Source organism: Lucilia sericata, unplaced genomic scaffold (genome assembly GCF_015586225.1).
Source record: "Lucilia sericata isolate MDLA Ls3-8-SP2 unplaced genomic scaffold, ASM1558622v1 Contig000002F_arrow, whole genome shotgun sequence".
Taxonomy (NCBI): Eukaryota; Metazoa; Arthropoda; class Insecta; order Diptera; family Calliphoridae; genus Lucilia; species Lucilia sericata.
This window is the reverse complement of record NW_023994043.1, coordinates 2,461,420-2,484,253: the sequence shown is the minus strand read 5'-3', so window position 1 is coordinate 2,484,253 and position 22,834 is coordinate 2,461,420. Positions and strand designations below refer to the sequence as shown.

Here is a 22,834-nt window from a genome sequence, read left to right as displayed (position 1 = left end):
TCGAATGTTGCAAACGCTACTGAGACTGGATGGTTCTAGCAAGGCAACTGTTAAAATTAACAGTGACTCTCTGCCATTACTGTAGAAGACACAGGGGATGGTATTCTATGGATTTGGAGCTATCTTTACAAAGAGAAGCCCCCAAATCTAGAGAGTATTGACCAAGCGAGGTGTGAGGACGAAGCTGCTCATTCATCTGTCAGTGAAGACACTCAATTGGTTTCCAGCTTGGCGAGTGACTTCCTTGACAAGATAAATGAGGACGACATTCTGAAACCGATGACGACGATCCAGAAGACGTCAACGTCAGCGTTCTTGATCTTACACTCATTAACAACAGGTATTCTAATTTAATCAGTAACTGGAAAGTGTCGACATACTGTTCCTTTTCTAACCATCAATACATTGACTTTGAATTTTGGTTTGATGTAAATTCTGAAAATTTATATCAATAGAATGAAAACTAATTGGGTCATCTTTACGAATTTATATCAAAAGAATGAAAACTAATTGGGTCATCTTTACGAATGTGCTGGTAAGTGGCCTCAATAGGCAATAAGTCTACGCTAGACTCCCTGGTACAGTTACTATATGATTCCCTAGCTGAAGCATAAGAAAAATCCTGTAGGAAATGCAAAGCTAAGACAAATGCTAATATTGCAAAAAACTGAGTGCAGGAAATTAATTAATAATAAAGCCAAAATTAATGGCAATTGAGCCGCATATAGATCCTCAATCAATGATTTAATAAACTTGATTAGGAATGCCAAAAGACCGTCATGGAGAAAATTCTGCAGCAGTGCATAAAATTCTTCGGAAACACTCTAGATGTGAAATCAATGTAGGGAAGCTGTTGCTAATGTTGTTGTCGCTTTTTTTTCAATTACAAAACATTGTGTACAGTGGGCCATAAAAAACTTCAATCTATTTTAATCACTGGGACCCAACGGTGTTATCCCCAAATGTCTCCAGGAGAATATTGAAGTTTTAATGTCCTGGCTTTTAAATATATTCAGAGCCTGCCTGAAACTGTCACATATTCCTAATAAATAAACAGCATATAAGATTAGTTTTATCCCTAAAGGGTATAAAGGATCTCACACGTAGACCAAGGACTTCAGTCCTATAAAACTGTCATCTTTCATCTTTTATCGAAGGCTCAAAGAAGGGTAAATCCACAGAAAAATTCAATAGTGAGTATAATAGAAAAATCCATAAAGTATATTGGCGGCTTTCCAAGACAACGTCAAATCAGAATAGTCATTTGACTCATTAGAACAACTGAAGATGACTGGTAGGTAAACTCCTAAATTAAAGACACATCGAATTCAGTTAAGGGGCCTCAAATATTTCTAAAGTAACGACTAAAAGCACTCTAAAAGAAGGAGTATTATCGCCATTACTGTGGAATCTTAACATTAACACTTAGCTAAAGACTATGGACGAAACGTGCTGCAAAACGGTGGTATATGCAGATGATGTACAGTAATAGAGGTTTTGAAATCTGTGCCTTAACTTCTACCGTGGGCTGGGTGTAAACCTAAGCAAAGCATAATTGATGCTATTACTCATAAGATTCTTTTAAATGAACTGCGGCGCTGATTCTGGTGTCTTCGGTGAAGAAGTTGGGTTTAGGTTTTCTTACCGTCTTCCCTACAACTGTGGTGTCTTTCAGGCTGAAATATTTGCGATAAAGTCAGCATGTAGAGTATTATATGACATAGACATTTTTGCCGTTAGGCAAGCGGTGCTACTCTCACTAAACTCATTTTCTACCACTGCCTTATTAGTTAAACAATGCAAGAAGGACCTCTAAAAACTGAGTCTCCAGTGTAATATTGCCATAGTTTGGGTGCCTGCACAAAGCGACTAAATGAACATTCAGATGACAGAAACTAATATGCTCTGAAAAACGCACAAGATACCTTATAGGCCGAAATAGGCGGAATATATCGAGGTTGATAGCAGTAATAATAGGACACTGGATACTGGGCACACATGCAAGGCTCCCCTTTAATGAGTTCTATCGCAGTTACAAAGACAGGGGTAAGGAAGAAACGGTCTTTCATCTTCTCTGTAAATACCCTGCTCTAGCCACTAAGTGAAACTGCTTTCTTGGCAGTTACTTCATAACCAACCTTGGTGATATATCTGGGTCTAAGCTTAATGATATCCAGAGATTTCTCTCGGGTACAGGCTGGATCTAATACTATAAAATACTACATCTGAACGGAGTCTCTTCGATTCTAATTCACTGTTCGCCCGCAGTGAACTTGTGGTCGTAGCCACATAAGTCTCAATGTGATTAGTTAGGATAAAAAGTGGGCGGACTAGCAGCAGGGGCGTGGCACCTCCTTAATTAAATACACAAATTTGTTTATCTTGGAAACTATTAGGGTTAAAAGCTTCCAATTTTCATCAGGGGGTGGCTTGGAACCCCCATATGAATTATATAGAAAAATTTGTATTAAATGGTGTAACATTCGCACTTTCTGATAATACTAAATATTTTCGACTTGCATTGGAACCTCAACCCACAAGCTAGGACCAGTATAGACTCAACATTCAAAAGTCATTTTAAACTTTTAAATAATGTTGAAAACCTCGCAACACGATTTGAAATACTAGCAATAATAATAATTATTTGTTTCAAGGTGTCAGGGAATGATCTCGAGTCATGCAACCATTATCATAAACGCATAGTACCCTTCCCATGGTGTAGAGTATTAAAATGGGAAAACATATTTTTTTCGAATAATAAACACACATGAATGGTTGAATAGAATTTTGCGACTGTAAAAGAAATATTTAAACGCATGTTATTTTCTTCTTTATTAAAGTTATTTGTTTTGTCTTTTTAATGAAGCATTTGCCCTAAAGCATTTTGTCTATTACTCAACAACATAAGCATAATCTTTAGTATAATTAAAAAAATCTGTATATTTTTAAAGTAACAAAATAAAACGTTTTGTATTTTAAATAAAACTTATTCTTAATTCTTGTGGCTTATGTCATACTAGTAAATTGTTTATTTTCTAACCAACAAAAGATGACCAGACATTTGACTATTCTTTTAACTTTTTTTTTAAATATTTGTGTATAAATTAAGAATCAATTTACTTCCACACACTTGATTATCGTCGTCGACAAAAATCCATTAATATTTAACTTGGTTGTTCTACCTGGTGATCAAGTTGAGTCTAGCTTGATATTTCTATTAGTAAATAATTTAAATATGTTAAGCTAATTTTGATTTTGTTTGTTTTAATTATTTTTAAATCTTGAATTAAAACAACGAGATTAATAATTGTAACACCAGTAATATTTTCTTCCTCCACAACATTTACATATTTCAAATGGCCTCTCAAACTGGCATCTGCTGAAAGGAATTCGTGAGATAATTTTCTAAAAGTGAATTTCCTTAATTGTATATGATGAACGTTACTGAATAATCAGAGTCGCGTTTTATTTACTAATATTAATTTTGCGATAGGCAACCCAATATTTTATGATAAATACCATATATTTATTTGGCTAAAGTGACCTTAACTTTGATTGTTTAGAAGATTAAATAAATCCCTAGAATTTATTAATAAATAATTAAGATCTATTGTTAAGCTAATCGTTTTTATGTTTATACCATAAATGACGACATAAGGTAAGAATAAAAATTTACATTTTATAATCTGTGAAACAATGGACGAAATATGTAAATTAATTGTTATTTTATAAGCTTCTTTATTATTAATTTTTATTTTGGAATGTTTCTTTTAAACTTTAAATAAAGTCACGTTCTTTACTGGTAGAACGAGATTAACGCTTCGGCTTCTGGTCGGCTAAAGAATAATTACGACAAAAGTTATAATGCAGTCCGATAAGATAAATCTTTCAGATCTCTAGGGAGTATATTCCGGTGAGATAAATACAACTGCTCTGTATCTGCTAACTGTCTACTTAGGGGAAATAATGACTATGGTTTTCAATTGATAAGATCGGCTATATGAGATTTCTTAGTACGGCTCTCGGTTGGTTAACTACGGATTTCAGTTGCAGTATTAGTAAGTTAGTTCGAAAGAAGGATGTATATACATCAAATCCGAAGGAATACGCTTAGGACTCTATCGGGCCTGTTGTGCGCTCTTTTACTAGTGCCTCAGGTGGTAATCGAGAGCCCAATTTATATGTACTTCATAGAAAATGTTTCCAAAAATTCGACATGGGACCGGAAACTGCGTAAATACGTATATATTTCCATAGTCGAGGCTCTGAGACAGTTTACAAAAAGCAACAAGCTATTATGGAACCTTATGGGTTCTACTATAGTGGCATATGTTCATGATATAGTGCTCCCTATAAAAAGAAAAACGATAAGTGATTTCATTGTATTATTATGGACCAAGAAAAACGGTCTAGTGGTTACCTCCACAAAGTCTGAGTTGGAGCTTTTTACCACCTGGAATTCATGGTACAGTTTTGGAGTTTGGAAATACCTTAGGATAAATAATAATGAAATGACTAAGGCCCTATGCGGTTTCTATTAATTCCAGAAAATATTCGGAGAGATACCTATTCTGATCTATGGTTCTCTAGTTTGGAGGAAGGTCACAGAAACCAAATCACATATGTATGTCCATTTTATGTAAGCTACAAAGACTGGCTCGTCTTTCTAGTACAGGCGCTATGAACCTCAACGCCCTATGATAGTCTGGAGGAATGGCAATATATACATCCACTTGACACTTACATTAAATTTTGTTTCTGCTAAATTGGCTGAAGAGTTTGAATATGATCTTATTGTGAAAGTAGATAAACTGAATCTAAGGCAACAGACCTTTCGAATTAGAATACCAACAAACACTGCTGCAAACACTGTCCTTCGAATATCAGTCTACACTGAGTCTACGATTCAAAAACTGTCACAGTTACTGGCTTGAGAATTTTCTCCTATGATCTTGGTTTCATGGTTTCCATCCGATAGATAGATTGAAATCTACGTCCTCGATATAGACGGGAGAAGCATCCGAAAACAAAATTTCTAGACTTCAACCATTAAAATCTTACAGTCTTGTATCTCTCAAGGCTATCGTAAAAAATTTCCAAAATAAAACACAAATAATCACAGTTTATAACATATTTAGTTTTTATTACATTTTATTGGATTGATTTTAGTTCTTTTGATTTTCATATATCATCTTATATATTTTCACCTTAAATTAATAATGTGTAAGTCTATAGAACTATAATTAATTATTCATAAAATATACATGTTGTAAATAAGTGAGTTATATATGATTAATGATACGTAAACTTAAAATATTGATTTAATCATATGTATAGAGTTCAAAGATTGAAAAAAAGAATAATTATAATAATAATACAACATTAGCTTTTAGATTGCAAAAAATAAAACATTAAAATTAAAAAAATAGTATAAAAATTTGTAATATGTGTTTCTTCAAAGGAATCTGTGATCGGCACATAGAGAGCACATTCTTTAAAAAGGTTTAACATGATACTGCTGATATGGTTATGTTAGAGAAGATATGGATTATTATTTGTATTAGCTTTTAACCAATTACTTTTACTGTTTATTATAGAATGGGGCAGAAGGTATAATTATCTGAATGTGTTAATGCATGTGCGCTTTGAATAATTTCACTTTTACGAAATGGAAAGTATATTTTGTTTTCATCACAATATGGAAGAACTAATAAAATATTATTTATAATGTTTAAACAAAAATACGGATGTGAATGTTGATAATGTCGACCATTTTGTTAAGATATGATGTCAATAAAGTAGAAAATTACATAAAAACAACTTTTTAACAAAAAAAAGAACAAATTTGCACATTATCAAAGATAAAGATTAATTTACAAGATACATGGAATAAACAAAAATTTAACGATAAAATAAAAACTTAAATATAATTTCTTTAAAAAGAAACCATTAATTTCTTTATTGTTTCGATTTTTCAACTTTGGAAGCCGGGTTATTGTTTTCAATTTTATTTTTTGGCATAAAAGAACTTTCGTTTTTTATATCTTTTCATTTATGGCCACAAGAAATAAAATTTCGTTGTCTCAACTTTCTATTGTATTATTTAAGGGGTTTTTTTTTGTAGTTTTGCAAATTTATTTAATAGTTTTGATTATTATTATTGTTCATCGTTGTTTCAGAAATTTCTTTGTTTAAAATTGTTTTGCTGTTAAATATTGTATAATTATTACGATATTAGTTCTGCTACTGTCTAGTCAAAACATTATTAAATCGTGTGGTTATTAATTTTTGTTTAATTATAAATTTTTTAAGTAATTTTACCAATATTTTTGTACAAGTTTCATAATATAATTTTGTAGTTTTCTTGGGGGTTTTTTATTTTGTAAAGTATTTTTATAGATAAAATTAAAAATAATTAAGTTTTACAGTTAAATGCGATATGGAAGTTTCTTTTCATATGTGTTTCACAATAATATATTTGTCAATATTTACAAATTTATTTTTACAATTTCTTTTTATAAATAGTTTTGTCTTAATATATTGGCAGGACTTTAACGGTTAATGGAGTAAATATTGTTTCAAAGATGATATGAAATAGTTTAACTCACAAAATATTTGAAGTTTGTTCTAATCATTAAACAACAGAACCTTTATATAGCTAGATGTCGAAAATTCTGGAACAAGTTTTCTCGGATTATTAAAATTGCCATAAACATATTTTATAAAGTATTCCTTATTTATAAAAGTTTTATGTTTTAGAGGAAATGTTCGTAAAATAAAACAGAATTTCCGTAAAACCCTAATTTTCTCGTTACTATAAAATGCAATTTATATTATAATCAAAAATAACTTTAGTTTAAAACTAAATTTAAGATTAAATTGAATTTTCCTGGTTTGTGCAGTACAACTTTCAAAACTTTCATATCTTCTACACCTTTTTTAAATCCCTAAACATTTTGCAAATATTTATTTGTCTGTTTATTTCTGCCCGAACTAAAGAGATTCCAAAAACGTCTAAAACAACCGGGTTTCTTTTCTATGGCCACATATCTGTCCTCTTCCATTATGGTGTCTAGTATATAATAACTACTCAAATTGAGCGGTGGTGGTGGCAATATTGGAGGTTGTCATGAAATTGTACAATTCTTGCCATCACCAGCAATTGCTGATGTTGTGGTTGTTGTTGAAGCTGAATTGGCCGCTATAGAAGAAGCTGCCACCGATGATGAATGATTACTATTTAGCATTGATTGACCGGTACCATAGCTATTCATGGCATTGTTGGCTTGTTCCATCATTGCTTGTTTCTTAAGTTTTTTCTCATACGCAATGGCATCGTTGGGAACATAAGAAACACGCACTCCACCATAATGTTTGCGTGCTGGCAGACGATAGACATAATCATCCATATCACTCGATGAACTGGACGAACACGTAGAGCAAATGCTGGCCGCATCACAATTGTCCAAATTTTTCACAGCACTTGAACCGGCTTGAGTTTGAGCATTGTGCAGTCTTAGATTGGTTTGATTGATTTGCATTTCCGAATTGCTGCGTGACTGATTGCGTTTGCGTCGTCGACGACGTGCATTCGAATTGTCTGTATAACTTTTGGAACGTGACATGGTATCGTGAATACTGTGAAATCTTACTTCTTTGGTGGGATGACGATTGTTTTCCTCATCTTCACCCTCCTCATCATCGTCGTCTTCATCATCGTCGACATCGTTTTTGATGCGTTCATAGTTATCATGTGGCAATTCATCGTGACCCTCATTATCGTTTTCCTGGTCCAGCTCCAATTCATTTGTTATCTCTTGGGTACTTTCAGTCATGTCCGAGTTGCTGGGAGAGTTAATATTAATTTTATCTATACTTTGATAACTATGAGAATCTTCAGCTTTGGATACCAGCATATCGGGTAGTGAGGCTGTGATATTGGGATCCCCAAATATTGTTTTATCTCCAGAACAAATATTGTCTAGGCTAATGCCCAATTCGGTTAAATCTATAGGAGGTGGATGGGCTGGTCGTGGTATTCCCGGGGCAACCACATTGTCGAGATTACGGGCCAACATTAAACGACCCAAATCTTCTCTTCTTTGACGTTCTTGTCTTTCTAGCAAATCTCCAGCACTGCCTGAACTTTTGTGACCATGACGATCTTTGTTATTTGTTGCTTTGCCTGGTCTTGGTGAACGGGCTATTTGACTTGTAGTGCTGGCACGATGTGTTGGTCTTAGCTGAGGTCCAGAACTGGTATCCGAAGGTGTTGGTGGTTCGCCTTTACTGCATGCTATTGAACAGTAAATAGTGCCACGACGAGGTAAGAAAGGTCTACCCAACAGTGAGCAACGACAAGTACAGCACGAAAAACATTGATCGGTTGCATGCCAATGTTGACCATCATGAGACATTTGGCCTTGATCCACGCCTATAGCATCGCCACAATAGTCACAATATTCGGCAAACATTGTGTCGAAACAACTCAAGCAATAAGGTTTGCCTTCGCGCATTATATACCTTTGACCGCCCAACTGAAGATCACATTCGAAACAAGCAAAATGTTTCATGTGCCAAGTACGCCCCTCAGCTTCAGTACATTCATCTGAGAATATAATCTGAAAAGATAAATGTTTGTTTAAAAAAATTATTGCAATTTTTTAAAAATTTTTGTATTTTTGTTATGGTTTACTTAATGCTTAACTTATGGCTAAAGCCATTTCAAATAGTTTTTTTTTATTACTTTTAGAAAATTAATTAATTTGTGTTGCACTTAATTATCTACCATTTTTAGTTGTAAAACTTAAAAACATGTTGTTGCTGAAAATAAATGCTAAACATATTCAAATATCATATAAGGCAGTTGGCTCTTGCTAAAATTTTTACAATTTAAATTGTAATTCAATAATTCAATATTAAATTGAAACCCCTAATTTAGAAATCAGTTTTTGTTGGACGCCTTACTTTGTAGATACATTAACTAAATGGTTGAAGTGGTTAGTGCTAAAGTATTTATTTTTTGCAGAAATTTTATTTTAAGGAGTAAAGACATTATACACAATAAGTAAGTAATAAAGCTACTTTTAAGACTTTTTTGTTTAATATGTTTATATAAAATTAAAGTTAAATACAGATAATGTGCACTAAATTTTATTTCTCATAAAAATTTACTTAGTCTTTAAGTAAATATTTATTTTACACAGTCATTCCTCGAGTGTAGTGGAAAAAATATTTTTGATCGGTCACAAACATATAGTAAAGCAAGTAAAAACTATAGGCGGATATAACGTGCACACTGATACTCATATTCAATCCTTAAACCAGTTCGATGTTGAGCGGGTGTTCCGCAACTAGACCAACAACATGCTAAGGAATAAAGGGTATTACCCTTTACACTGGGTAACCAGGATTAATAGAATCCTAGGGACCCTAACTGAGAAATGACTTAGACCTGCTTGCTATGCAGGCGATTTCGTAATTCTTTTAAGGTGAAAGGAGAACCATTGGCATGAAATGGGTCATTAATCCTGGACATACTGGACACATTAGAAGACCATACACGATCATCGGACTTGCCCGATCACATACCAGACACAGAATATGTCGGAAACTTTGAAACACTGATCCCATGTAGAATGACCAAGTGGTATATTAGACCAAATATCCGTAGGAGGAATCTGTTGCTACACGGATCACTTTAAACTGGGGGACAAAGTGGACCTGGGGTTCTATACTGAAGACCCAAAAACGGAAATATACTAGCATTTACCCTATCACAACACTATCTTTCTGGCAGAAGACCGAGCAATAACGGAATCCGTGAATTGGATTAGATTATGGAGCCCAAAAGATTTCACATATATACCGACAGTCAGAAGGCAATTAGGGCGATATCTAAACCTGTATTGAATTGTAAGAAAGCACTAACCAAACACTCTCTCAAAGGTAAGGTTAACATCATATGGGTACCAAGCCAATCGGGAGTAGTCGCGGGGCAGGGAGCTCAAGGTAGTAAAAATATGGGCGAGAGAAACCCATAAGGCAACTTGAAATAATAAAATGGTGGTTAGAACCACAAAGAGAAGTCTCCTCAAAATGAGCAAGTCTGAGGTTAGTATGATGGTAGGTTTTCTGAGTGGACACATAGGATTTCGGGAGCAGCTATACTAAGTAGTGCATGTAGAGAGGATAGTGAAACTCCAGAGCACTTTCTTAGCCATTGTCAGACTTTAGCGGAAATGAGATTATTCCGCACATAACATCACTTACGAACACTCATTGGAATTACTTCCAGGAAACAGAGTTTCTTAACATCGGACTATAATATATTCAGTGAATACTGTAGAAGGTTTTTGTTTTTACCAACAAACTGGCACGAACAAAGGGCACAACAGGCCCGTTAGTGACCTAGGTGTATTTCTTCGAATTTGATGTAGATACATCCTCCTATCAACATAACCAAACCATAGTCAGGCATGGCCGACCATATGACACCCTACATATTTATACTTTGTATAGGGGATAAGGCCAAATAAAGTCCGATCTATGGCATTATCATTTAGGCTTATATAAAACTAATTTGCGCTGATTTTTGTAGAAATACTATAACATTTAACATAATTATGAGTTCAAAATACCTATTCGAGGGGATAAGGTTTGTTTGTGGGCTACCCAAAAAATGGATCGATTTTAACCCGATTCACGACTTTGTTTGTGAAGATAATTCATAAAATTATCTTGAAAATTGCGATTTATAGTTTGATTCCGAGCCGATTGATGTACTTTAAGGTGTTTGTTGAACCAATATTTCTGAGTTACAAACATTCGATATATATAAAAATACAATTCATTATGCAAGGGATACCTGTAAGTAATTTTTGTTTATTTATCAGCTCGTTTTGCTAAACAAAAAAAAAAAAAAAAAAAAAGATTCCCTAAAGACTTGATGCCAAAGTCATAAGTTGTTGTTTTGTAAATACATATATTTAGATGTTGCTGGTCTGTGTTGGTTGTAGTATATAAAAAAATATTTATGACTGTAAACATGTTACAACGACTTACCTCATCACATGCCGAACAACGTGGCTTTTGGGTTTCAGCATGATGACGTCCACAATAGAGGTTGCCATCACGATGGAAATATATTAAATCCACCAGTAATTCCTTGCAAACACAACAAACAAAACAGGCAGGATGCCAACAAACCTGTGCGCCAAGACGTTGAGCAAAGACCACAATGTCACCAGAGGAAAGTTGTTCGTTGCACTAAAAATAAAAACAACAACAAGAAGAAAAAAGAAATGTTAAAGAATGTGAAATCTAAGAGAAAAAAAAATCCAATTTTATGTCAAAAGATGATGATGTTAAATTTTTCATCTAAAATATGTTTACATTATGGTTTTTGTACAATTCTTTATATTAAGAAGTATGTATGTTTAAATAAAACCTGAGGAAATGATTATTTCGAGATTTCCCAAAATATATATGAAACATATTTAAAATGCCATAAACTTATTTTTTTGCAAAAACATTTAAACTTCTATTGATAAAAATCTTTGGCATTTTTATACCCTCCACCACCATCAGTGGTGATAGAGGGTATATATAACTTTGTCATTCCGTGTGTAACACCAAGAAATATTCATCTGAGACCCAACAAAGTATATATATTCTGGGTCCTTATCAAATTCTGTGTCTATGTCCGTTAGCTATGTCCGTTTGTCCGTCTGTCTGTGTAAAACACGCTCACGGTAAAACGAAGCAATAGAGCTTAACCAAATTCACCCAAAATGTTCTTCATTTTCCTAAGTTGTTTGGTATTGCAAATGGGCAAAATCGGTTCACACCGGGAAAAGTTATGAATCAAAATTTAAAACAACCTCGGAAAAAAATAAGCATTTTTTACACATTCTGATGTAGTTTTCTCGAAAACTATGCAAGATAATTCCATGGAAATCACCATACATTCGTTTCTGCACAAGATCTTGATCCCTGCTGAAAATTACCAGAATCGGTCCACAATTTCATATACCTCCCATACAAAAGTACATATTCCCGGAAAATTGGTTTTTTGTTAATAACTTCCGCCACAATGTCGATATCTTCACAAAATTTTACAAATTAAAATCTTATATCAATAGAATTCTTTCAGAGGAAAAATTTTATGGATCGGTCCATAATTGGACATAGCTCCCATACAAGGTCCCCTCCCGAAAATCACTTAAACGCGCATAACTCATTAGTAAATTAAGATATCCAAATAAAATTTGGTATAAGTATTGCCCATATGCATAGAAATATTACTGTGAAATTTTTTTCCGATCGGTCCATAATTGGTCATAGCTCCCATACAAGGTCCCCTCCCGCAAATCAGTTAAACGCGCATAACTCATTTCTAAATTAAGATAACCATATAAAATTTGGTACAAGTATTACTCGTATGCACAGAAATTTTACTGTGAAATTTTTTTTCGATCGGTCCATAATTGGTCATAGCTCCCATACAAGTCCCCTCCCGAAAATCACTTAAACGCGCATAACTCATTACTAAATTAAGATATCCAAATAAAATTTGGTGTAAGTATTGCCGATATGCATAGAAATATTACTGTGAAATTTTTTTCCGATCGGTCCACAATTGGTCCTAGCTCCCATACAAGGTCCCCTTCCAAAAATCACTTAAACGCGCATAACTCATTACTAAATGAAGATATCCATATAAAATTTGGTATAAGTATTGCCCATATGCATAGAAATATTACTGTGGTATTTTTCTTCCCATCGGTCCATAATTGATCATAGCTCCCATACAAGGTCCCCTCCCGAAAATCACTTAAACGCGCATAACTCATTACTAAATTAAGATATCCATATAAAGTTTGGTACAAGTATTACTCATATTCACGGTCCATAATTGGTCATAGCTCCCATACAAGGTCCCCTCCCGAAAATCACTTAAACGCGCATAATTCATTACTAAATTAAGATATCCATACAAAATTTGGTATAAGTATTGCCCATATGCATAGAAATATTACTGTGAAATTTTTTTCCGATCGCTCCATAATTGGTCATAGCTCCCATACAAGGTCCCCTCCCGAAAATCACTTAAACGCGTATAACTCATTACTTAATTAAGATACCCATATAAAATTTGGTTCAAATATTACTGATATGCACAGAAATATTACTGATATGCACAGAAATATTACAGGACATAACTCATTACCAAAAAATTATATTAATAAATACTATTTTTGTTCATAAATACTATTTTGCAATGCAAAAACCCTTAATGTCATTTCAAAATTTTTTCACAATCGGTTCATCCTTGGTCATAGCTCCCATACAAGGTTCCTTCCCGAAAATGACTTAAACGCACATAACTCATTACCAAATCTTGATATCCATACAGTTAGCAAAAATATTGCTCTTATATACATAAATTAAACTATAAAATTATTTTACGATCGGTCCATATTTGGTCATAACTCTCATACTAGATCCCCTCCAGAAAATCGCTTAAATGCACAATATTCATGATATAAATACAAAATTTGAAATTTTGTCTTTATATACATAATTGGTCATAGCTCCCATACAAGATCCTTTTACGAAAATCTCCTAAAGGCACATTTCTCATTACCAAATAAAGCCATTGATACAACATTTGGCACAAATAATAGTTTTGTATGCAAAAGTTATATTTCAAGATTTTTTCTCGATAGGTTCATAACATGGGTGCGGTGGGTCCCATACAAGGTTCCCTTCAGAAAATGACTAAAACGCACATTACTTATTACTAAATTACGATATAGATACAAAATTTTACTGAAATATAGTTTTTATGTACAGAAATTTTGCTTAAAGAATTTTTTACGATCGGTCTATATTTGGTCATATCTCTCATACTAGGTCCTGTCCCTAAAAGCGCTTTAACCGTATTTAACTATTTGCATTATCAATTTGTGTAGAACAAAATTTATATATGTATGTAATTTGGAAATACTTAAATCTTTCACACACATGCATACATGTAAATACTAAATATCGCTAAGGCATATCTTAGGGCGCTATAAAAATTTAATAGAAAGTGGCGTTTCTAATGTTCAATAAATCTTGGAATTCTAGTAGATTTAAGCTGTTTAAATCTTGGGATTTTTCTATTTAAGACATGAGAAAACTTATTTCTACAAATATTTTATTAATTAATACAAAAGTTGCTGGTGGAGGGTATTTAAGATTCGGCTCAGCCGAATATAGCACTCTAACTTGTTTGTTTATTAAGCCACTAAAGAAGGAACCTTTATAAATACTCCCTATGCTGCATATCTACCTACTTGTACGGCTCAAATACATACAAACAACATGAAACAGCAATTGTGCCTTAAGGACATATTATAAAATTTAAAGTTTTGAGTATACAGTATGTTTGTACTTCGTTTATGTTTTTTTCCTTTTCCCCTTTTCAAATGCTTGAGATTCAAAAGAGTCATATCGGAGGAAAATTGTATAAAGAAAAAGGGTTTGAAACATTTACAATTTGAAGAAACCATTAAATGTTTAAACATTCGTTTTTTTTCATTTTTTAAATTTTACAATGACTTGGTTCGTTGCTTGTTGTTGGCTTTATTTGAGTTTTCCTATTTAGTGAAAGTGTTCCCTAGAGGTTTTCTTTATTAAGGCGTATTTTGTGAAATTACTCTGCATTTCAACTCTATTCTACTACTAAATGAATTTTGTGGGTTTTTCGTTTAAATGGTTATTTTTTGTTGTTTGTTTTAATTTGTTTTAAACCAAATAATTGTTAATGCGTGGGCATTATATTGTTTTTGTCTGTCAGGGCTATTATAGAAATAGCATTTAGTTTATTTAATACATTAATTTAAATAAACAAAAATTGTTCAGACTAGGGATTGTTTTTATTGTTATGGAAATGGTTTTTAGTTTAATTTGTCCCATTTAAAATATCAAGCCAGACAGACTACCATTGATTTAAATGTATAATTAAACTGTTGTAATTATCGATTGGCAAATTAAAGGTATTTATCTGTGTTTTTCATGTCACTTATATATTAAATTTGATGGAATTTAAAATATACGTTTGTAGACTTATGTAGATGATCTGTAATGTTAAATAGTTAAATGTATGAATGAAATACTATGCTAATAACAGATATTGATGAAGACAGACTCAACACGGGCAGTTTATTGCAAGAGCATAAAAACCGTCACAAGAGAGATAGTTCACTAACCCAGAACTTTTACCATTTAAACAGTTAAGAGCCTTTTATTTGAAAACACAAAATCAACAATACTAAAAGTAAAAAACGAAATGCCAATATCACTACTTTAATAATTTTAAATTCTCATATTTAACAAGAAAGAATACGAAAGCTTTAACTGAATACTCTCCCAGAGGTAAGGTTTACACCATATGGGTACCAGCCCACTCGGGAGTAGACGGCAACGAAAGGGCGAGTGTAATAGCTTTAAAGGGAAAGGAGCTCGAGGCAGTTAACTTGACAAACGCAAAACCATTCCACGCAACAAAAACTGAACTAAAAATATGGGTGAAAGAATTCATAAGGCCTCTTGGAATAATGAAACAGTGGGTAGAACCACGAAGATGGGGTGTCCCTGATGAGAGCAAAACGAAAAATCTCGTCAAAATGAGCAAGTCTGAAGTTAGTATGATGGTACGAATTCTGAGTGGACATACAGGATTACGAGCACATCTATGCAAAATTGGACGTGCGGATTCAGACGAATGTAGAGCATGTGGAGAGGGCAGTGAAACTCTGGAGCACTTTCTTTGCCACTGCCAGGCATTCGTCGAAGTTAGATCCAAGTATCTTGGGAGTGATGTTATTCCGGAAATAACATTCCTTACTAACACTGATTGGAAGATTCTTAGGAATTACGTTCAGGAAACTGAGTTTCTGAACACTGAAAAATAATTCATTCAATGAACTTTTTTTTCATTATAAGGAGCGCACAACAGGCCCGATAATGGTCTAGATGTATTTCTTCGGATTTGATATAGTACACATCCTCCTATCAACCTAACATAACCTTTATAACAGGAATATTGAAATTTTAATTAAGAAATCAAAGTAAATTAGTGATTTCAACCGAAGTATATAGTAAGGTTACGTGAGATGCGATTACACTCTGAGGACCTAAATCTTATTGTTCAGCCATTTTCTAAAACCCCGAGAGCAAAGAGGCACTATTAACAAATATGATTATATTCCTTGATAAGAGATATTTTTGACTCTCCAGATCGAGAAGAAATTTGTTAAATACTTTGGAGATTGGAATATGAATTATAAAATGGTTGTCCCATAGTAACTCAATAAATTTCTTCTGTGTTTGGACAAGGAGTGAATACAATCTAGCATTACCATTCTATCAGGTTAGGTTAGGTTTCACAGACTGCTTACTGCCAGGAGTTAAGCTCTACTTGGGTCCTATGGGTCTCTTTGTATTGTCTGTAAAGAAAGATAGTAAGAGGGAGAGAAAACGGTGGAAGAGAAGCATTACGGAGTAGACAGAGATGAACAGTCTCATTGTTAGAATGATAAGAGTTAATGCCCAATTCGACAAATTTAAAAACGCTGAAATATGTTCTAGTTGAACGTCTGACAGATCAGACAGATCAGAGAAATGTGACGACCCCAACGTTTGATAGCGAATCGTTTCTAGGGCCGGGCAGATACACAGAAGATGAGTAATTTTTTCCTCCTCATCCTCGTTTTGGCAGCTTCTACAGAAGTCCAAACTTGAAATGATAAAAGAGCGCTTAGATGCGTTCTGCTGAGACCTATTAGAAAGGATGTTCTATGAAGATCAATGCGAGGCCACAGCATTCTTATTATCGAGCAAGTATGCTCATGAGATCATCGGTCTTGAGCTAAACTATAACATGTATCGGATATATGTATGTTTCTTAATGACCGATGCAGAATAGGACCAATGTACCACCACATCTAGGGTACAATATAATCATCGTTTTCCGAAGATGTTCTTGTGGTTGTAGAACATACAAAATGCCTAACACATTTCACTTTAAGCATTACGTTTCAAGTTATTTGATCCGAAAATTAAGCCAAGATATTTGGTTTTAATTAAAAATTCAAAAACGATAGTACCTCTTAGCCGCGGATGTCCAAATTGTCGGATTTTATATCTTCTGGTAAATGGTACAATACATATATGAAACGCATTCTGAATTTGGAAAATGCTTCTCCCAAAGATACTTAGTATAAGTATGTCTTTGTCATAGGAACTGGAGGAATTTAGATGACGTTTGCTGCCAAAGCCCTTATATAGTTTCCAATTACTTAACGGCTCTCCTCCTCCATAAAATAACATCCCGAAAATTGCATTTATGGAACATTTTCTATTTCTTTATAAATAGAGGTTTGATCAAAATTTACAGCATATAAAAAACATTGTCGAAAATTATTTAAATAACATAAATGGGAGGGGTGGAAGTTACCTCGATGTACCTTATTATTATTATTAAGGACACTTAATTAAAATTTTAAAAAGGAACAATAATCTTTTTTAGCAAATTTAAAGGAACTGATTTCATTTAATTTGGTAATTTTTTTCCCAAAAAAAGGAGTTCATATTCGTTAAATTTAAACAGAAATTTCAAAGAATTACTTGTTTATATATTTTTTGGACTCGTTAAAAAATAGTAAATGAAAGAATTATGAAAATATTCAATGGTCCGGAAAAAACACAATGAGGAAATATTCCAATTCATCGAACCATACTACTACAACTAAGAAAAATATTAACGCGTGTTATACGTTTGAAGGGAAGAAGACTAAATAGTCAGAAAAAAGAAAAGAATGTCGTTTCTTTTTAAAAGGCAAACAATAACTTTGAAGACAAGGATATGACAGGCGAAAATAGAGTGAACAAGAAAAAAAAAACAAGAATGAAAAAAGGATGAACAAAAGAATAATGAAAAAAATCATTGATGTGTATTCAAAATGAATGAATGTGAAAAAAAGAAAGCAAGTCAAACGCTTAATTTAAGATTATGATGCTAAAGAAATAGAAAATTAAAACTGAAATCTTGTTATTAAAGGCGATAATGAGAGGTTTGGAGGTGCGCTAATTGTATCTAGTGGATATAAATACTTATTCTCATATTATTATATCAAGTCTTTTATATATTTTGTTTAAATAATGGGTGTTATAATAAGCTATATGGCCGATACTCAAGGAATAAAAAACATATTAATGTCCATCGAAAACTAATGAAAGATTTGAACATAAGAACTGTATGAACTTAACTGCTGCTTCTCTTAGTGTAGTCCACACAAACTGAAAATTATAAAGAAAAAAGAGTCAACCAAATGCTGAAAAAAATCTTTATCCATCTAATCCATAATGAGTCGACAAATAGTTAAAGAAACAAAATAAAATCACAATTCCTTTTTGTATGAAAGTCTTCCTTTTTTGCACAATTTTATTTTTTGAGTTCTTTTGTAAGACACAACATGAACAGAAGAGAAATAAGTAAAGTTTATGTAGTGAAAAAGGCACGATAACAAGACCCATTAATAATTCCGGTTCCGGACAAACTTTGCCATCGTTCGTGCATGCCAAACAGACAAAAACAAAAACCAAATGACATTTAGTTGGAGTTTGTTGTTAAATACTTTAATATGTAAGTATGTACATATTTTTGTAATTTTAGGAATAGAAAGGGGAATTGAGTAACACAACATTTTATTAAGACCAATGACCTTTTTTTTGACATTAACTACAGACATACAAAACATACATTCGTTCAGTGACAATTTGTCAATATAATTATTGCTACGTTTGTCATTTCATCTTCTTCGACGATTTAACAAACCTGCCATGAAATTGAAAAAAAAAAAAAAAAAAAAAAAAAGCAAAACAAAAGAAGCAGACTTGTTGACATAAAGGACGAAATAGAACAAATAAGAAAAGGCCAGAAAGTCTAATAAGAGATATTGTTGAAAAATGGATTAATTGGATTGATAAGATTAATGAGAAATGATTGTAATTATTTACATGACATTAAACACAAGCCAAACGATAAGTAACAAATTTAAGCACAAAATTACTTCAGCACAGAATACACCTGTGTGCAGATTACATTTTCAAGTTGTAGTAAAAAGCCTGGGAAATTTTTCGGCTAAAAGCTTTTAAACACAAGTTTCCTCTAAGCACTTTGTTTAACTTCCGTTTTCCGGTCATTTAAATAACTGAGTAAAATCTCTAACTACATACATATTTTCTTTGCTTTTATTTTACTTTTGCTTAATTATTTACATGACAAAAACTTTTGTTTATGTGTGTTAGTTATATAGTAGGCATAATTGCACATACTTACACTTAAACTACATTTTGAAACTTACATGGGAGTTTCCTTTTGATTTCTTCAACCACATTTTGTTTTGAAGTTGCCTGCCTAATTAATGTCATTTACACACAAAAACTTTATTTTGGTATTTCAATTACCAAAATGCGAAAAATACTTTTATACACACAAGAACTTCAACTACAAAAAAATCAGTTAATGAAACATTTTGAAATTGTGTTCGGAAGTTTTTTCTACTTGATTCTGTTGCCAAGAAACGCGATTGTTAATAGCTTGAAAATAATGTCTTTTGGAGTAAAGGGAATTGTTGTGGTTTTTGGTACTCGTGTAGGTTCTGCACAATATTTTGTACTTGTTTTAGTTTTTACAAAGAGAAAAATAATTATTATATTTTATATTGTCACTTGAAGCGAAAAAGGTCTTAAATACTTTTTGTGCAAAAAATAACGGTATGGTTTAAAAAGTTTTAGTTTATATTAGGTTGTGGCCTCCGGTAGGTTAGTGGTTAGTGTTCTAGTCTGGTAGACCGGAGGTGGTGGGTTCGATTCCCACCTGAGGCACTGGTTAAGGAGCGCACAACAGGCCCGATAGAGGTCTAGGTGTATTTCTTCGGATTTGATGTATACACATCCTCCTTTCAAACTAACTAACTAAACTAACTTATATTAGGTTGAAAGGAGGATGTATTCCTTTCAACAATACATCAGATATGAAGAAATAATCATAAGCTGTTGTGCGATCCATTTCGAGGAAAAATGAAATGTTGGTGAAAAACCTTATTAGCGATCTACATGTATCATTAATTATGGTCCAACGTTCAATCAATGCTCCTGAGGGATAAAATATTAAGATGTTTGTATCTAATTTCATCAATGACACAAAAAGTGTTCTAGAGTTTTATAGTCCCCTCTGTATGCTTTATATTCGCCTGAATAGGTTTATACCCGAGTGGTTCGTTCGTTGTTCGTTGCGACCCTAATAGCAATATAAATAAATAATTAATTAAAGATCTTCGTGCAAAATTTGAAGAATTTAGTTCTATTAGTTTCCAAGATAACCGACTTTTTGTATTAAATAAATATGGGAGATGCCGCTCCTCCCATGGGTAGTCCGAAAATTTATTACCCAAAATGTTTACATGGATGTTGAAGTTATTCGAAAATTTTAAGATTCTAACTGTAATAGTTTTTAAGATAAACGATTTTTTGTATTTAATTTATATGGGAGGTGCTACGCTCCGTAATACTAGTCCGCCCACTTTTTGTCCTAAATAATCATATTGACACTAAAGTGGCTCCGACAAAATTTGAGGACTCTAACTGTTACATTATCTCTAATATAGGGATTTAATATTTTCTTATTATGGGCGTGGCTCCTCGCCCATTTGAATTTTAAAAATAAAAAATAGCCTAAAACCACTTACAGATATACAGGAATACGCTGTGAAAATTTCAAGATTAACGGTTAGGCTGTTTAGTAGTCTATAAAGTTCAAACATACTTAATTTTATATACAATATAGATAGAAGATAGATTAGGAAGATGATTATTTGGTTTCCAAGATTTCATGTATATCTGCAAATCCCAGTTTATAGCCAAACGTGTAACAATTTTCCTCTGGGTTTTGATATATTTGGGACCAATGTGCATAATCGTCTAATATGTCCAGTATACATAGAACAATTATCCTGTTATCGGATTTGCTTAATTCACAAAAAGATAGCAGCCGTTCGGCTGTGAGTGTGTTTAGAATTGGTGTAATTATGCCTGTTTGTCATGGATGGACTTAGATCCAAACCCAAAGTTCTGCTACACAGTGCCCAACATCGATATGCTTTGTTGGTTCAATCCTCAATGTACTGTTTCCATTTTAGTTTTCGATCAAGCATTTCGTCTAGCTATTTAACCCTGTTTGTCACTGATATCGTCCTGTCTAAGAACCGGGGTTCGGTATAGGCAGATTTTCGTTTTCAGTTTCATAAAAGAGTTATGTATTTTTGTTTAATTTTCAGAAAGTACTTTTTAAACGAGAATTCGTTCAATAAATTAGATTGGAATTTGTGAAAATAGTGAAAAAGTAAAATTTTTAGTCTTGTTGATAGTATTTCTAAATATTTCGGGTCCCTACAACTTATAAGACGTACTTTAGCTTTACTGAAATGGGTAATATGTAGACCAATGAAATTTGGTAAGTCACAAGCACAAACCTTTTATAGTATGGTTATAAATGTTTTATGATCATATTTAGTGTCTATAAACCAAGCTTAAATGATCCCAAGTCCCCTTTGGATAATAATTTTGGTTTAAAAGTAATATATGGCTTTATTAAGTCTCAAGAGTTTCCTTAATTTATTCAGAAAATCACTATCCTAAATGTTCGGGTTATTTAAAATTTTTCCAAGATACTCCATTTAAAAAAAATGTAAGTTAGGTTCTATTTCTCTTATGCTCGAATAAAAGTATATTTCTACTTTGTGGTTTCTTTTGTTGGAAAATAACTTTGAATTGTTGAGACAATTAAGTTGTTGTTTGTTTTTAACAAAGTCTAACAAAGCAGAAAATATCCTTAAAAACTCATATGCATTCAAGGATACCAAATGAAATTTTAAATTAAAATACTCTCATATATTTGTTTAAGTACATACATATACAATCTTATTTGTTTAGGATAGCTGAGTTTTTTGAAAATCGTTTAAAATTTATATATGTATATAAGTATTTTAAAGTTGTAAAATTTTGTAATAAATTTACTATATAGTAAAAAGTTTTCATAGACAATTTTATGTGGGTTTTAAATTTTTGAAAATTTGAATAATTTTGCTTTGTCATAGTTAAGCTTTTTCTACAATTATAACAAATTACTTTAAAAGAAAAATTTAGTTTGATATTAGTCCCCGTATTATCGTTCTTTTTCAATCTAAAACATCTTTTCTTTATAAAAGCTGTTTTTTTCTTCTTCTTTAAACTGCTTGCTACATTTATTTAATTAAAATCTTTTTAATAAGACCCATCACTTTCTGCAAATTCCTTACAGAAAAAAAACTTCAAATAATATTAAAAAGATTTTCTTTTCAAACACTTTTCATAAATCGCAGTTTTTATGATGAGAAAAGTATAGAAAAGAAAGAAACTTCACTGCTTAAGCTAACAAAAAGTGAAAAAAAATGCAGCAGTAATAAAACGAAGGATAAAAAATGAACTCAACACAGAGTCCTTTTTTCCTTAATAAATCCTTTTTCAATGAAAAGTGCACAAAATAAATGATGAACATTGGAAAGGGCCAAAACCAAGTACAACCATTCAAGGAAAAACTTTTAACAACAAATATCCATTATTGACTCGTGTATATTCGTATTTGTATAGATGTTTGTTTGTCTTCATGAATATAGAAGTGCGTATATACAAACTTTCTTATCAGCAGTTCTTGAGACTAATGCTGCACTGTTTACAAACTAAT

General features: G+C 32.6%; 1 protein-coding gene across 2 annotated transcripts in view; it reads right to left on the bottom strand.

The window, feature by feature from the left end:
* Window positions 1-6,055: 6,055 nt before the first annotated feature.
* The window catches only part of LOC119615906 (protein espinas), a 99,173-nt gene continuing 82,394 nt past the window's right edge, over window positions 6,056-22,834 (bottom strand). For both annotated transcript variants that reach the window (XM_037971919.1, XM_037971908.1), the window contains 2 exons: window positions 11,065-11,268; window positions 6,056-8,621 (listed from right to left, as the gene is read on the bottom strand). In XM_037971919.1, coding sequence (XP_037827847.1) covers window positions 7,128-8,621; window positions 11,065-11,268 — 1,698 coding nt within the window. In that variant the 3' untranslated portion in view covers window positions 6,056-7,127. The remainder of the gene's footprint in view (window positions 8,622-11,064; window positions 11,269-22,834) is intronic.